Source organism: Zeugodacus cucurbitae, chromosome 6 (assembly GCF_028554725.1).
Source record: "Zeugodacus cucurbitae isolate PBARC_wt_2022May chromosome 6, idZeuCucr1.2, whole genome shotgun sequence".
Classification (NCBI taxonomy): domain Eukaryota; kingdom Metazoa; phylum Arthropoda; class Insecta; order Diptera; family Tephritidae; genus Zeugodacus; species Zeugodacus cucurbitae.
Window position 1 is genome coordinate 49,818,751 of NC_071671.1, and position 16,384 is coordinate 49,835,134.

At 37.7% G+C, this 16,384-nt stretch overlaps 1 protein-coding gene across 5 annotated transcripts in view; it reads left to right on the top strand.

The window, feature by feature from the left end:
- The window catches only part of LOC105217390 (protein GDAP2 homolog), a 78,397-nt gene that overhangs the window by 36,109 nt on the left and 25,904 nt on the right, over window positions 1–16,384 (top strand). For 2 of the 5 annotated variants that reach the window (XM_054233088.1, XM_054233089.1), the window contains exons 3-9: window positions 285–348; window positions 498–649; window positions 728–870; window positions 939–1,071; window positions 2,864–2,973; window positions 3,039–3,281; window positions 15,090–15,226. In XM_054233088.1, coding sequence (XP_054089063.1) covers window positions 289–348; window positions 498–649; window positions 728–870; window positions 939–1,071; window positions 2,864–2,973; window positions 3,039–3,281; window positions 15,090–15,226 — 978 coding nt within the window. In that variant the 5' untranslated portion in view covers window positions 285–288. Of the gene's footprint in view, window positions 1–284; window positions 349–497; window positions 650–727; window positions 871–938; window positions 1,072–2,863; window positions 2,974–3,038; window positions 3,282–5,194; window positions 5,399–12,710; window positions 12,870–14,598; window positions 14,988–15,089; window positions 15,227–16,384 lie in introns of those variants that run through there. The other 3 variants (XM_011192368.3, XM_054233090.1, XM_011192367.3) reach the window with 3 other exon arrangements.

A 16,384-nucleotide genomic window follows, 5' to 3' on the forward strand; every position in this document is an offset into this window, starting at 1 on the left:
CTGGCCATCCCAAAAATAAAAAAAACGCAAAAACCAAAAAAAAAAAACATAAAAAAACAATAAAAAAAGTGGAGAAGGAATAAAATGTTACCTTGAAAATTTTTCCTCGCGTGTGTACACTCGTGTATTTCCCAATCAATAGCAACGTAACGCAATGCTATTATATCATAACTTGCAACTTAAAAGCAACTAAATGTATATACTTAATTACATAGATATATAGATAAATAGATGTATACTGCTGATTGTAATAACGCTAATGAACGCACTTTCTTCCCTTGCAGAGACATGCGCCTTGATTCCAATTCCAATGAGGATTGTAAGACGTCGTCAGACTCGACATTGTGCGTAAGTAATCAACGCCTTCAAGCAATCGTAAAACAAGCATACGAAATAAATATATAAGAGACGTTAATAAACAATTAACGGTTGTTTTCATTTTTCTTCCCCAAACATATTCACCTACAACACCACCCATCCACCACACCCGTAAACAGAAAGTAAAATTTGACACACTCTCAGTCTGGGGTGGCTCAGAGAAGACAGATACCCGTCTGCCAATAACGGATTACTCCACTTTGGGGGGACCACGTCACAATTGCAGTCCATTTCCGTTATCAAAAGATGTTAATAATCGCTTTTTATTGTGGTGAGTACAATTACCTTTAATTAATTCATTCAACTTCATATTATATAAGTACCGTTATTTTGCATATCATCGTTATAGGGATGGCGATGTAACCACACTCGAAGTGGACGCCATCACAAATATTATCGAGGAGACACAAAACGAGACTAATCCACTTGCCGAACGCATTTATGCCGCTGCCGGTAATCAATTGAAAGAAGAATTAAGCAATAATCTAAAAGGTGCGTATGTGCAATAGCCGACATATTCTCAAATTTAACCGATCTTCTTGTTTCTCTTCAACGCGTAGAGTGCCGAACTGGTGAGGTGTGCGTTACGCGTGGCTACAATTTACCAGCCAAATTTGTGATACACACCGTCGGACCAGCTGTTAAGGAGACATTCAAAAGTGCTGCTGAAAGTACATTGCATTACTCTTACAGGTAACAGGGGGTAATAGTTTGGTATTGGTATTGGTAGTGGAGGTGTACGTAATAAAAATATGTTCAGTACTTAATGTTCCATAATTTGTGTTAGTTCGAACTTTGTTACGACCGAGTACCAAATTGGGAAACTGTTGCTGCTTTGTAGATATTTTTGTAGACCAGGAGTAGTTGAGATATTTTTCCAGCCTCTTGACGCTATTTTCACAATTGTCCAACCTCGTCGATCAATTTGAACTAATTATTTAATTTCTTATTTATTTAATAATCCAATCTATTTAATTTGTATTTGCTAATCGCTATATCTTGAGTTAATTATTATAAAAAAATAATAGAATCTTGAAGTCCAATATTTTGTGTTAGTTTAGTTTTCATTACATCGGCCGATTAAACTTTGATACCACCGAGTATCAAATTCAGAGGCTGCACCGGTTTTGTAGATAATTTTAATCGGGAGTAGTTGAGATATTTATCCAGGCTTTTTTCACATCTTTCGATTGTCTTTTGATATCAGATTCGCTCATCCTCTGTAACCTTAAAAATAGGTTCTCACAAGTATCCCTCTGATAGATCATTCGAGTAACTTTACTTTTTTTGATTGAACCTTGCTCTCTCAAATTATTTATATCGCGAGATATTCTTTTTGGAAACCAAATTTTATTTTAATTGGGATAAATATTCGAATAAAGGAAGGAAATCCAATTTAATAGCGTGGTATATCTCTGTATCACATGGGTTCAGTCAATCAGCAAAGTTTGGTTGCATGGAGATACTACGTCCTTACCAACAGACGAAACATGTTGATCAATATATTGCTGACGGCCCAATCGAAATTCATAGAAAATTACTACTTCACAGGTAATGAATTCGTAATCAGCTTTCGTAGTATTTTATTCAATATTTCTACGGTATCTCAATATATTAAAATACCTCATTTGTCTAAATGATCCTTAAAGAACATCAGAATTGTATTAATGCTAAAAAATATGTAACAAGTGAACAAGTGGTGATCTGTGGACGATTTGTTTCAGTTCCATTAGTCGTCGATGAATCCGAACGCGTCAAATGCATTAATCTGCGAACCATTCTAGGAACCAACTATATCAATTACATTGCTTTATTTTTTCTCGTTTCATTTCATTATCATAAAGCTATCAACTTACAACATTAGAGGGATCTAGCTCAATTAGACATTCTATTTTAAACTCCGATCCCGTTTATTTTGATATTTCTCATTTAGTCGGATTTCGTAGATCCGTAGAGCCATAAAGAAAAAGGAATTTATTACTTACTGTTAGAATATGTGTACCGTTGGAATATTTTTCTAGTCCTTCCGAAATCTGTTTTTAGCTTGGTAGTTTTGAAAGCGCATCAGTTGCTTTCGGTATAAATATGAATAATGTCCACTGAACTATTTCTTTAGATATCAATAGATTCGAACTAATCAAATGTTAATTAGTCTACTACAAAAGGTATTGAAAATTCTACCGATTGCCCTCTTCACAATCTTTCAATTTCACAATTTGGTTTAATCCTATTTATATATCTTGGGATCTATTTTATTAATATTTAATGGTAGCAAATGGCTCTGCTAGTCTTATTGATCAAGAATTTGTCTTGTAGTTTTTGTAGAACAGGTTGTAGAGAACTCTTTATTATCAGCACGATTTTAAAATTGTTATGAAGGGAAATGGTCCATACCTTATTAAACATCTCCCACATGTGGGGAAACTCTCATATTTTATATTTTAATGCAAATATTTCCATTCTTTTATTTATTTTCTCTTTGCAGAAATGCTTTGTACAAAGCTAAAGAACTAAATCAACGTACAATCGCTATCAGCAACTTAAGTGCCAATCAGAGTAGTTTCCCAGCCGATTTAGCTGCCCACATAGCATTGCGTAATTACTCTACAAATATTGATTTTAAATTTATACAAATAATTAATATTCACTTCTGCTTGCAGGTACAATTCGTCGATTTTTAGATAAATATCAAACGCAAATTGTGATATTGTGTGTTAGCGCACACGAACGTGGCATTTATGAAGTGCTAGCGCCGCTTTACTTTCCACGCGATCACCTCGAGGAGCGTAGCGCACTGTGGCAATTGCCAAAGGATATTGGTGGTGAATTTGGTGAACCACAAAACACGGACCGACAAATACGTATCATTCGTAATCCACAGCATAGCGTACTAATGAGACACGGTAAGTGGAAGCGAAGAGAGAAAAGTTTATTCCTCCACTCGCTTTATAAATCGGTGATCATTTCATTTGTTTGTGGTACAATTTTCTAACTTAATAGTATACATTTCCTATATATGTGATCAGTTGTACCTTAAAGTGTAGGTTTAAAACTTATTAACTCGCCTCAATTGGGTTAATCTGAGATTTCTAATCTTAAGACCATGACAAATGTGAATTCTTTTGGATTAGTCCACCTTTTTCAAGGACCTTTATCACCTTTGCTTATATTAGGGTGATTATACTTGACATCTTAGATTTCTTCTAGGTAGGGTTTGATGTTTGATACAAAGATACTTGATACAACTTGATTGATACAATCTGCTTTCCTTAATCAATCTATCACTGGTGAGAGTAGTACTGCTTTGTTCGGTATTCTTCGAAATCAAAGTCTCTGGAAACTGAATTACTCTACCACTCGAATGTATTCAGTTATAGCATATATGAATTCGCATTTAGCGAGATTACCACATTGTCTCATGAAACCTGAAAGAATATAATCCTTCTTGAATAAAGTTAAAGAGACTATAGTCTTTTGTCAATGACTTGTCGAGCTCTCTTTTTTTTTTCAAACATATTAGTAACCAAAAATTATTTTGAGATCCTTCTACACTTCAAGCAATGGTTATTAAGAATGATCTTGCAGAATAATTAAGCCGATATCGTATATATATCGTATCATATAATTTTTCATAGATAAAATATGAATAGTATGGGGAATTAATTATACTCGATATTATTCAAATACACAGTTCAACCAGAATGTTGAAAAAATCGGCTAAAAGAATGCCTCGTTCTAAGTATTTTATTTTACGCCAAAAAGTATGCAATTTTTTAGAATATTGGAATAATATAGTCAAGAGATACTATATTTTAAAATTTAAAAGATTACTTATTATCTATGTGATGATAATAAATTGAATATAATTTACTTATCAGTAAGTGGCTTACACTGTTCAACAAAAATATTTTTTATTGATATGATATCTCGAGAATTTTGATTTTTCATTGATGATAATAGAATGAGATTTGTAATATGGACTCTTTGTTTTTTTGTTTGAAATATTTTTTTACTTATTTTCTGGGTCATGACTTTCGTAAAAAAAGTAGAAATATTTTTTTTTTCATTTTGCGCCACCGTACAATTATTAGTCGTTTCTTCTATAAAAAACATTAATAAAAAATTTACGAATAACCAAATACAATATGTTTGATCAAAAATTATTTTTTAACCAATAACTTAATTTTTAATTTTTGTACAGTACTATAAACAAATATAAACACTTGATAACAAGTGATAATCACTGATAGCAATGCGACGCTTTTGCACCATTTATTGACAACATCCCAATAGCGACTATATGTCTATTTGATATACATTAATATTTAGTCCAATATACGTACATATGTACATACAAGTATTTGTAAAAATATATACATACAAGTCAACACCTCACTTGGCAGAAGCTGAAGCGCGGTGGTGTAGCATTTGTGATAAGTCTGATAAGATTAAAAACACTTTAAATACACACACAGAGTTGCCAACTATTTGCGCAATGATGAACAGCACAGATCATAAAGTGCAATAACTACTAATATGTACGTTAAGTATGGGGGGTGTGTAAGTAAACCACTTACCTACCTTTACTATAGTATATATTAATATTAGTCATACAAATATTTCGGATTATCAGAAATGCAAATACATAGAAGAATGCCTCTCAATGAATCATTGTTTCGCAATTACATATATTTATTTGAAATAATTAATTTCATTTATCTTGTATGAAATTATCTTTTGCGTTTCACTTTGCGTTTTGGCATAGGCTTGGCAATCTCTTGAACTGATAAAAACATTGATTTTTACTTTTACTTTGACAGTTACTGACAACCGTTCAACGCGTGAAGATTATAAAAATTATTTCGTTTTCATTTTACTTAAGTAAATTTGAGGTGTAGTATTAAAATTTTGGGTTTAACAGTTAACAAAGTGTGTCTTTCGAAGAAATTTTTCAAAAACATTTTGGTAAATATAGTGTATAAAATTTCAGTGATTTTGAAAACAACATTAAATATTAAATGTAAGTGTTTATTAAAGCGTTTGCCACATAAATATGAAATTATTTACATATATTTGTAATGAATTGTTCAGTGTCAATAATAATGTGTCATACTGTACTCTGTGATTTTGATAAATTTTGTATAGAACAATGACAAATTGGATAGTGAATGATATCGAAAGACCTTTAGAACACATATGTAATGTATATACAGACTAAACAAAGAGAATTAAAATATAAAATCTGAGAGCTGATATCTTAATATCATGCAATCAACATACTGGATTTCACATTTGGGATGGTTCGATTTTTGCAGACTTTGTTGTCTTGGCATTTCTTAGTCAACTTGCTGATTTTTCTTTCAATAATAACAAATCAAAAACACGTACACCAAAATAATATCAGCTTGATAATCTCCCTACATGATTCGACAGAATGGCTCGCGAAAAATTTTGCATCGATAGACTTCTTTCATTACTTGTTTTAACTAGTTTAGCGAATTGTCTTTTAAAAATGTATGTCTTTCTTCATTTCTTAAAGAACTTACCTCAGTCAAATAATTATATGTGCATGAACTTTGTGCAAAAAAAATTCAAATTACACAATTGCAAAATATTTCTGAGTATTCAGGTTTGTTATTATTAATGGATACGATATAAATAATAAAAAATTAACAAATTTCAAAATATTTTTTAAACTTTAAAACAGAATTGAAGTTTAGGCTAATAGTAAATATTTATATGTGCATTTTACTATTTTTACCAGTAAAGCCTATACATTTGAGTATAACTGAAAGAAATGTTTATTTTAATAGTCAGTAGAATTCTCCTTATATTTACTAACTAACTTAAGCCGCTTAATCAGAGAATTAACTACTGACTGTAGAATATTTATGTAAATATTGGCAGATTCTTGCTTTATGGCAAATTTAAGGTGACGTACTGCCTCAAACTGCTTTCCGTTTTGGAAAATAGGAGCAAAGAGGTTCCCCCAGAGATCCTCAATAGGATTTAGGTTCGAACTCAATGCTGCAAATTGTAATACCGGAATTTTCCGTTCGTTAAAGATTGGAGATTGGAGGATGGGATCATGTGTAGAAGTTCACGCAAGTGAGGAAAGTTTTTGATTGTCACTCACTTGGGAGTGGCCAGAAACGATTCTTCTCCACATGGTTCAAGCAGCTCACGACTTCCGGTTTTAGACCAAGTATCCTCTGGGTAGCCAACAGACATCCGTTTGAAGGTGAGCTAAAGTGAGAAGGCGAAGCCCGCTTATGCGGTTGTGCGTAGGGTTTGGGACCCACCACATAAAAACACCCCCCAATGAAAAATCTACGAAAGCCTCGGATGAGACACCCCCCTTTTGATGACGACCCCTGCAAACGTTTTAAGGATAATGATATAAGGGCATGCACCTGGAATGTCCGGACCCTTATTTGGGAAGGTGCCTCTGCCCAGCTGGTTGATGTCCTCATACGACTTAAGGCTGACATCACCGCCATCCAAGAAGTGCGATGGACGGGACAAGGACGGAAGAAGGTGGGTTCTTGTGACATCTACTACAGCGGCCATATAAAGGAGCGCAAATTTGGTGTTGGATTTGTGGTGGGAGAGAGACTCCGTCGCAGAGTCCTGGCATTCACCCCGGTGGATGAACGTCTAGCCACAATCCGCATCAAAGCGAGGTTCTTCAACATATCGCTGATTTGCGCCCACGCCCCAACGGAAGAGAAGGACGATGTGACCAAAGATGCTTTCTATGAGCGCCTAGAACGCACCTATGAGCGCTGCCCCCGCCACGATGTAAAAGTCGTGCTTGGTGATTTTAACGCCAGGGTGGGTAAAGAAGGTGTCTTTGGCACAACAGTCGGAAAATTCAGCCTCCATGACGAAACATCGCCAAACGGCCTGAGGCTGATCGACTTCGCTGGGGCCCGAAATATGGTCGTCTGTAGTACCAGATTCCAGCATAAGAAAATACATCAAGCTACTTGGCTGTCTCCTGATCGAAACACGCGGAACCAAATCGATCACGTTGTGATAGACGGAAGGCATGTCTCCTGTGTTTTAGACGTGCGTACGCTCCGAGGACCAAATATAGACTCGGACCATTATCTGGTCGCAGCGAAGATACGCACCCGCCTCTGTGCAGCAAAGAATGCCCGTCAACAAACACAAGGAAGGTTCGACGTCGAAAAGCTGCAATCGCAACAGACAGCCACGAAATACTCTACTCGACTTGCACTCCTACTCTCTGAGAGCACTCATCAGCATCTCGGTATAAGGGAACTGTGGAACGGCATCTCAAACTCACTGCGTACCGCTGCAGCCGAAACAATTGGTTTTCGGCAACGACAAAAAACAAGCTGGTACGATGAGGAGTGCCGTCTCGCAGCGGAGAGAAAACAGACTGCCTACCTCGCAACATTGCAAACGACCACAACACGTGCGGGATGGGATAGATACCGAGAGCTGAAGAGGGAAGCGAGACGCATTTGCAGACAAAAAAAGAAAGAGGCCGAAATGCGTGAGTACGAAGAGCTTGAGAAGCTGGCAGACAGAGGGAATGCTCGAAAATTTTATGAAAAAATGAAGCGACTTAACGAAGGTTTCAAGACCGGAGCATCCTCATGTAGAGACCAAGGTGGTAATCTGGTAACCGATGTCCAGGGCATACTGGGATTATGGAGGGAACACTTCTCCGACCTGCTGAATGGCAGTGAGAGTACAACACCAGGAGATGGCGAACCCGATCCCCCAATCGATGACGATGGAACAGATGTTCCATTACCCGACCATGAAGAAATTCGAATAGCAATTACCCGCTTGAAGAACAACAAAGCAGCGGGGGCCGATAGATTACCGGCAGAACTATTCAAATACGGCGGCGAAGAACTGATAAGGTGCATGCATCAGCTTCTTTGCAGAATATGGTCGGAAGAAAGCATGCCTGACGATTGGAATCTCAGTGTGCTCTGCCCAATCCATAAAAAGGGAGATCCCACAATCTGCGCCAATTACCGTGGGATCAGCCTCCTAAATATCGCATACAAGGTTCTATCGAGCGTATTGTGTGAAAGACTAAAGCCCACCGTCAACAAACTGATTGGACCTTATCAGTGTGGCTTTAGACCTGGAAAATCGACAACTGACCAGATATTCACCATGCGCCAAATCTTGGAAAAGACCCGAGAAAAGAGGATCGACACACACCACCTTTTTGTCGATTTTAAAGCTGCTTTCGACAGCACGAAAAGGACTTGCCTTTACGCCGCGATGTCTGAATTTGGTATCCCCGCAAAACTAATACGGCTGTGTAAATTGACGTTGAGCAACACCAAAAGCTCCGTCATGATTTGGAAGGACCTCTCCGAGCCGTTCGATACCAAACGAGGTTTCAGACAAGGTGACTCACTATCGTGCGACTTCTTTAACCTGATGCTGGAAAAAATTATAAGAGCTGCAGAGCTAAACCGAGAAGGTACAATCTTCTACAAGAGTGTACAGCTCCTGGCGTACGCCGATGATATTGATATCATCGGAAGCAACAACCGCGCCGTTTGTTCTGCTTTTTCCCGCATGGATAAGGAGGCGAAGCGAATGGGTCTGGAGGTGAATGAGGACAAGACGAAATATCTCCTGTCATCAAACAAACAGTCGGCGCATTCGCGTCTTGGCTCCCACGTCACTGTTGACAGTCATAACTTCGAGGTCGTAGATAATTTCGTATACCTGGGAACCAGCATCAACAACACGAACAATGTCAGCCTCGAAATCCAGCGCAGAATAACTCTTGCCAACAGGTGCTACTTTGGACTGAGTAGGCAATTGAACAGTAAAGTCCTCTCTCGACGAACCAAAATCAAGCTCTACAAGTCGCTTATCATTCCCGTCCTGCTTTACGGTGCAGAAGCTTGGACGATGTCAACATCAGATGAGACGACACTAGGAGTTTTCGAGAGGAAAATTTTGCGCAAGATTTATGGTCCTCAGAACATTGGCAACGGCGAATACCGCAGACGATGGAACGATGAGCTGTACGAGTTATACGACGACATTGACATAGTTCAGCGAATAAAAAGACAGCGGCTACGCTGGCTAGGTCATGTTGTCCGAATGGACGAAAACACTCCAGCCCTGAAAGTGTTCGATGCAGTACCCGCCGGAGGAAGCCGAGGAAGGGGAAGGCCTCCACTCCGTTGGAGGGACCAGGTGGAGAGCGACCTGGTTACACTTGTGATCTCCAACTGGCGCCGAACTGCGAAGGAGAGAGACAGGTGGCGCACTATCGTCGATTCGGCTATAACCGGCTAAACGGTTGCAACGCCAATCACATACATAAAGATGTTCTTCGTGTGGATTGAAGCGTTATCCTTTCGATATGTCCAGTTATATGCCATAAATATTGCCAGCAAATTTGCAAATTTTATTAACTCGCTGTCCAAAAGATCTACATTGATATTAGCATTCATTTGAGCGGATATAAAACATGTAGATTGCTTTCCACAGCAGCAAAATGCAGCCCATGAAATCAAGGTTCCGCTTCCAAAACATCGCTTGTAGCAGGACCCTCGTTCCTGGTGCGAATCTCTCCAATATTTCTTGCAATGACCTGGGCCGACCAAATTTAATTTTTTTTCGTCACTAAAGACTGTATTCTATCACTTATCGGCCCAGAATTGCAAACCTCAAATGTGCTTTATTGTGTATTTCTTTAGCGTTGGTTTAGGTGCCATGGAGGTGTGTTTCAGAAACTGATTTTTATGTATAATTGGAAGAAGTATATTTATTGTGATTTTCTGTCTTAACTAGGTCCATATTTGATCGCTGCTTATCAAGTCCGCAACTACTAGCCGTCGAATCATCCTTTCGCACCGCTCATCAATGTTGTTTTTCGTCCGCTGCGTCGCACTATACCATAATTAGTGGGGTTTTTAAAAAAATTTAAGAAACAGTTCGGATGTCGCTTTGGTCTAGAGCCATTTTGGAACCGCTTTCATGCATTACTATGATTATTACTTGTTCCTCAGCTGATAATCTAACATTATTATTGCTGCGACACTATCAGTAAGAAAGATCCGCTAAACTAATTTTGCACATATAAATATTTACTATGCAATATCCAATTCAAAAGCATATTCTTAATGTAACTGTACAACGAACGAGAAAAGTATGAAACAATTTTCGTTGCATAGTGGCGGTAACATATCAACCTTTTATTCCACATTTACAGAAATCCAAAAAATAACAGTGAATAAGAAATATAAACAAAAGCAGAAATGCACATATAATTATTTGACTGGGGTATATGTATTATATATTGCCAACAATTTTTTTTGTCAAGAATCTCTCTCTGTGGCTCTCATTCACCACCAATATTAGTAAATTTTAAGTATATTTAGTTCCTGAGTTTTTTCTTGCAGCCCTAACCGTAGGCATATATCTAGATTGTCGTATTAATTTTTTACATACACCCATCACTACTGAAACACTTTGGACTTTTCGACCACTTTTCAACAAATATATGCAGTTTTTACTTACAACTTCGAAGTTATAGATTTCATCGACAGTTAGGGATCGAAATTTATCCATAAACAAAGTCCAGCATTAAGTCTCTTGAACTTTCCGGTTCCAAAATTTTCAATTATAGATCTGAACTGACTTAAAATTTATAAATCTACATAAATATTTTCAGGTGGATTATGTTTTCATACAAATCTTCGTGGGTTTCAGGTATCGCCACCATTAGCGGAATTTTCTGATCTAGAATACTCTACATAAAGCTATTACAGAATACCAAGATCCGAAAGGTTTCATGAAAATGTTCCTAAAAATGTATGTATGTGATTGGCGTTGCAACCGTTTAGCCGGTTATAGCCGAATCGACGATAGTGCGCCACCTCTCTCTCTCCTTCGCAGTTCGGCGCCAGTTGGAGATCCCAAGTTTAACCAGGTCGCTCTCCACCTGGTCCCTCCAACGGAGTGGAGGCCTTCCCCTTCCTCGGCTTCCTCCGGCGGGTACTACATCGAACACTTTCAGTGCTGGAGTGCTTTCGTCCATTCGGACTTTGCTGCATAGAGGCGGGTGCGTATCTTCGCTGCGACCAGATAATGGTCCGAGTCTATATTTGGTCCTCGGAGCGTACGCACGTCTAAAACACAGGAGACATGTCTTCCGTCTATCACAACGTGATCGATTTGGTTCCGCGTGTTTCGATCAGGAGACAGCCAAGTAGCTTGATGTATTTTCTTATGCTGGAATCTGGTACTACAGACGACCATATTTCGGGCCCCAGAGAAGTCGATCAGCCTCAGGCCGTTTGGCGATGTTTCGTCATGGAGGCTGAATTTTCCGACTGTTGTGCCAAAGACACCTTCTTTACCCACCCTGGCGTTAAAATCGCCAAGCACGACTTTTACATCGTGGCGGGGGCAGCGCTCATAGGTACGTTCTAGGCGCTCATAGAAAGCATCTTTGGTCACATCGTCCTTCTCTTCCGCCTTCTCACTTTAGCTCGCCTTCAAACGGATGTCTGTTGGCTACCCAGAGGATACTTGGTCTAAAACCGGAAGTCGTGAGCTGCTTGAACCAAGTGGAGAAGAATCGTTTCTGGCCACTCCCAAGTGAATGACAATCAAAAACTTTCCTCACTTGCGTGAACTTCTACACATGATCCCATCCTCCAAATACATACAATATTAGTTCCTTGTCTCCAATACCACAGATTTAAGAATCTTTTTCAAAAATGAAGAACTTCAGAATCCATCAATTCTCCATAAGTGAAACACATTTTACAGCGTACAGGTTTTCAGTCGGAACTTTCACGTTTTATAATAGAATTTCAAATATTTTAAGGCTTAGAAATAATTTTTTACCAGGCTCTTAATTGACTCAAAATAAGTAAACAACAGTGTCTACTAGACCAGTTCACTGACATACTTCAGTCCTACTAGACTGATCCCCACTCGATCACCGCAATCGCACACACTTCAAGGCCGTTTGTGGCAAACAAATGTCGGAAATGAGTTCATTAGACGCGCCAACATTGCAAATCTGTAAATTGCTTCAACTGCAAATATATGCGAAAGAGTTCAAAATCTTCAATCGCGTGCTGCCAAATGTTGCATATACACACACACATACATACATACATAATGAACATGTGTGGCAATAATATTTGTTATTATTTGCTAGCTTCGTGATCTCGAATTCCGATAAAATGACCGATAGCGCTGGATCGCATTGAATCTGCAGAACTGACCTCCTTTACTGTGCTATCACAAAGCGATTCATTTAAAATGCAAAGCTATTTGAAAACATTGCTCACATCTATAAGTGTCACATTGTGAAGTAGATCGTTTTGAAGTGGAGGTTTTAACTCTGGACTCTTTTTTGTAGCCTTCATTTACTAAGTTAATTTCTTTTCACATAATTTGTTTAAAGTTAGACAATATGTATATACGGCATTCCTTCTACAATAAGCTCTTGGAAGGTAACTATAAAATTGGTTTTTTATTGTATCAGTAGTTCCAAGTAATAATTAAGTGCTTATACTTATAAATATCACCAATGGAAGATGTTTTAGTATGAATTATAAATACGACGTGTTCAGTATTAGATGTAGTTGGAGATAGCTGTTTACATTAGTTGTCTATGAATCAGATATATAGATTTTCGATGCAACTACTTAACCGTGGTAGTGAACGAAATTGCCAAGAGAGGCGTTAAACTGTCATCAGAAAGCGTGATCGACATAGGTAAACCCACAGGAACTTGTTAAGAAAGTTCAAAGCGTGCTTGAAGGATCTACCGTGTTGCAGAACCGCAAAAGTTATGTATAAAGCGGTAGATCAGAAATACACAAAGTTCTTCCTGACGCTAGATAGAAAAAAATGTAGGAACTTGGTCGACTCACTGGTAACAGTCTGGTGGCGGCGCATTCCTACAAGATGGGGCTGATAGAAATCGAAGAATGCAAGAAATGTCAAGAGCAAGGTACCAGAGAAACAATGGAACATATCTTGTGTGATTGTCCTGCAGTATTAAGGCAACGGCTTCAGGACTTGGAGGCTTCACAGAACGTTAATCTGGAAGAGGTATCGTTATTGAAATTAGCGCCAAGCGCAGGCATCCTAAAGGATGACCACTTCCCATTGATTATGTGTAAAGTATATGTGTTATATGTAAAGTAAAGGACCAAAATCGGTCTATGAGTTGCTCATTGGCCTACCAGATTAACCTACCCTAACTTGTCAGCTTAGCTATAATAAATAACAAAGCAATTAACTGCCACTTTATACAAGTGAATAAGACATTTCGTGGCAAAGATGTTGCGGTTTCTTAGTAAGAAATCTTACATTATATCGGATGTTAAACGAATGGGTCAAGGAGTCATAATTTTAATAATCTCTGTTCCAAGTTATATACAATCAAATTGGGATCATCACCTTATAACGGACTTAGTTGGAAACTATCGAAATAAAATTACCATCCCAAGGATGGTGACGAGCTTCTTTCAAATTCGTCTGTTTGTCATCAGTCAAATGAAGCATCCCAAAAGTTTTAAGAGGAACCCAAGGATTCTCAGGAAACTCTACAATGCCAGAAAATACTTGTAGGTTTGCCATTTCTAACTAAGGGAGCAGAAGAGTTAGAAGAAACAAAAGTTTGAATTTCGAGAACACACCTAACCCTCGCGAAATCGGCGTATGCAACTCAGTCCACAACATCCGCCATTCATTTATCTCAAATAGACGCTCGTCTCGCCAAAACAAAATTTGTTTTACTTTTCATTCTTAACTGACCGACTCTCATTTATTTATATATTTTACCCTACGCCCATCAAATCTGCAACAACTTCAACAACAAATAATCTTCTTATCAGTTTGAAAGCTAGAAAGAACAAAAACCTAAATATTTGGACAATTCGATATGGGACCGTTAAAGGGAATAAATAACTTTTTTATCTCGAGAGACGGTGTGTCTGTATGTATCTGTGTGTAGTAAGTGTCAGTTGAATTTATGAGCAAAGATGAGATGTTTTATCTACGGACCACAACAAACAGAACAACAAATCGGACGTGCAGAGCAAATAGTAGGAGGCGGATCAGGGCACATGGCATCACAAGCATCTCGACGCTGAGCGGACAAGCGGACGCTGTTTAGTGTAGCATGTGGAACTTGTTGGCTGCTACAGCTTCACTTCACTTCAGTCCAAATAACGCAAGCGAACAGCAAGTGTATACCAATGAACTGCTTGACGCAGCGCAATCACAATCAGTCGGATATTAAATGTCACTACAGTCATTGTGCGAGCGAAGACAGCGCAGGCGAAACGTGAAAAACAACAACAACAACAAGAAAAACCACAAAAATTCGAAATAAAAATAAACAAACAAGCAAAGTGTGACGCGCGTGTTTAGTACGGCGGTTAACAGCGAACGCAATTAGAATTTCAAAAATTCGAAATCGAATTCGAATTCGAAAAATTAAAAAAAAGTGAAAAATATTTAAAGAAAATTAATAAAAAAATATTAATAAAGATTTCCATTTTCGAACTTAAGCCACACAAACACAGTCAAAATGATCAACGATTCCTTTGAGTTCTCCTGTAAATAGACTAGTTCCACAAATAAACTTTTCTTATAAAAAATTGTTGCTATTTTTGTTTAAAATTATAACTAATTTGCTTTCAAAATTCTCTATTTTCTAGCTGACGACGATTCGGACAACAGCCCACACGATATGGAAGGCAACAATTCGGACTTAGAGAGCGGCTTTGCCGACATGAACGGCGTGAGCCTGAACAGTTACGGCGGCATCACATCGTCAGCCTATTCCCAGATGCAGGTGAGTTGCAAAAATATGCAAAACAACCGTATACAGACAGACATGCTTGCATTCTTTGTTTGCCAATGCATAAGCACATGCTGGGAGACAAAATAAATATGCAATCACTGCGCGCTCCGATAAAATTCCTAAGTGTCAGTATGTCAGTCGTTAGAACGTTCTGAAACGGAAATTTAAATTTATGTGGAATTTTAACCAAATTGTATCAACCATTACACTGCCGCAGTGTGGATTGAGTTTCTGGTTAGCCTTCTACTCCCGTATGGGTTCGAAACCCGACTGTGATGGCGTCCACAGTCAATTTCAACATTTTGTTATTTATTGTTTGTTATGAAAAATGTAATGTATAAAATCTGGAAAGAGTTGTTTTAAAACCTGTTGAGGCTCAAACTTTTAAGTTCAGGACGTAAAAAAGAAATTCATATGTAAGAAGAGAAAGTAAAGAAGATAGTCAAATAGAGATGAGAGAAAAGAAGGGTGAAAGAGAAAAAAAGAGGTTGAAAAGGCCATTTCATTAAAAGTGCAGCTCGATATAATTCTGAATTAATTATTAACCTTAAAATGCAACTCTGTTTCTATCAAATATGAGCTTTTAGTAAGTTACCAACAAATTTTGCGGCACCTACACCATATTGAGACTGAAACTTGAAATCCGAAACTGAGTTATCGAGCTGCCCTCGTATAATTATTCAAGCTGCTTCTCTGTCACCACTTGTCCTACCAGCTTTCAAGAGAACGTCTTACAAAATCCCAAAATCAAATTTAAAGTACAAAATTTTAAAAAGTTACAACAACAAAATAAATCGCAGTAAAAATTACAAAACGCCATTTCTCTTCCGACATTTAAAAAATTGAATTTGATTCTTGTTCTAAAATTATATATGAGATACCAAAACACGTTTCTTCGGCTGCGACACAGTTTGTTCACTTTTAACCCTTTTTACACGCATGGTGTGTGCATAACCTGTATTAAGAAGCGATCGAGTTTGGCGATAAAAGAAGATTGTTATAAGTTCACTGAGAATATTGAGTTCAATTTTTTGTAATTTTTTTTATATAAAAATTTATCATTTCAAAAATGTAAGCAAGAGAGAAATTGTCTATAAGAAGTATTTGTAGACTGTGGAAATTTCTATTCCTCTTTTAGATTTTCTTCAA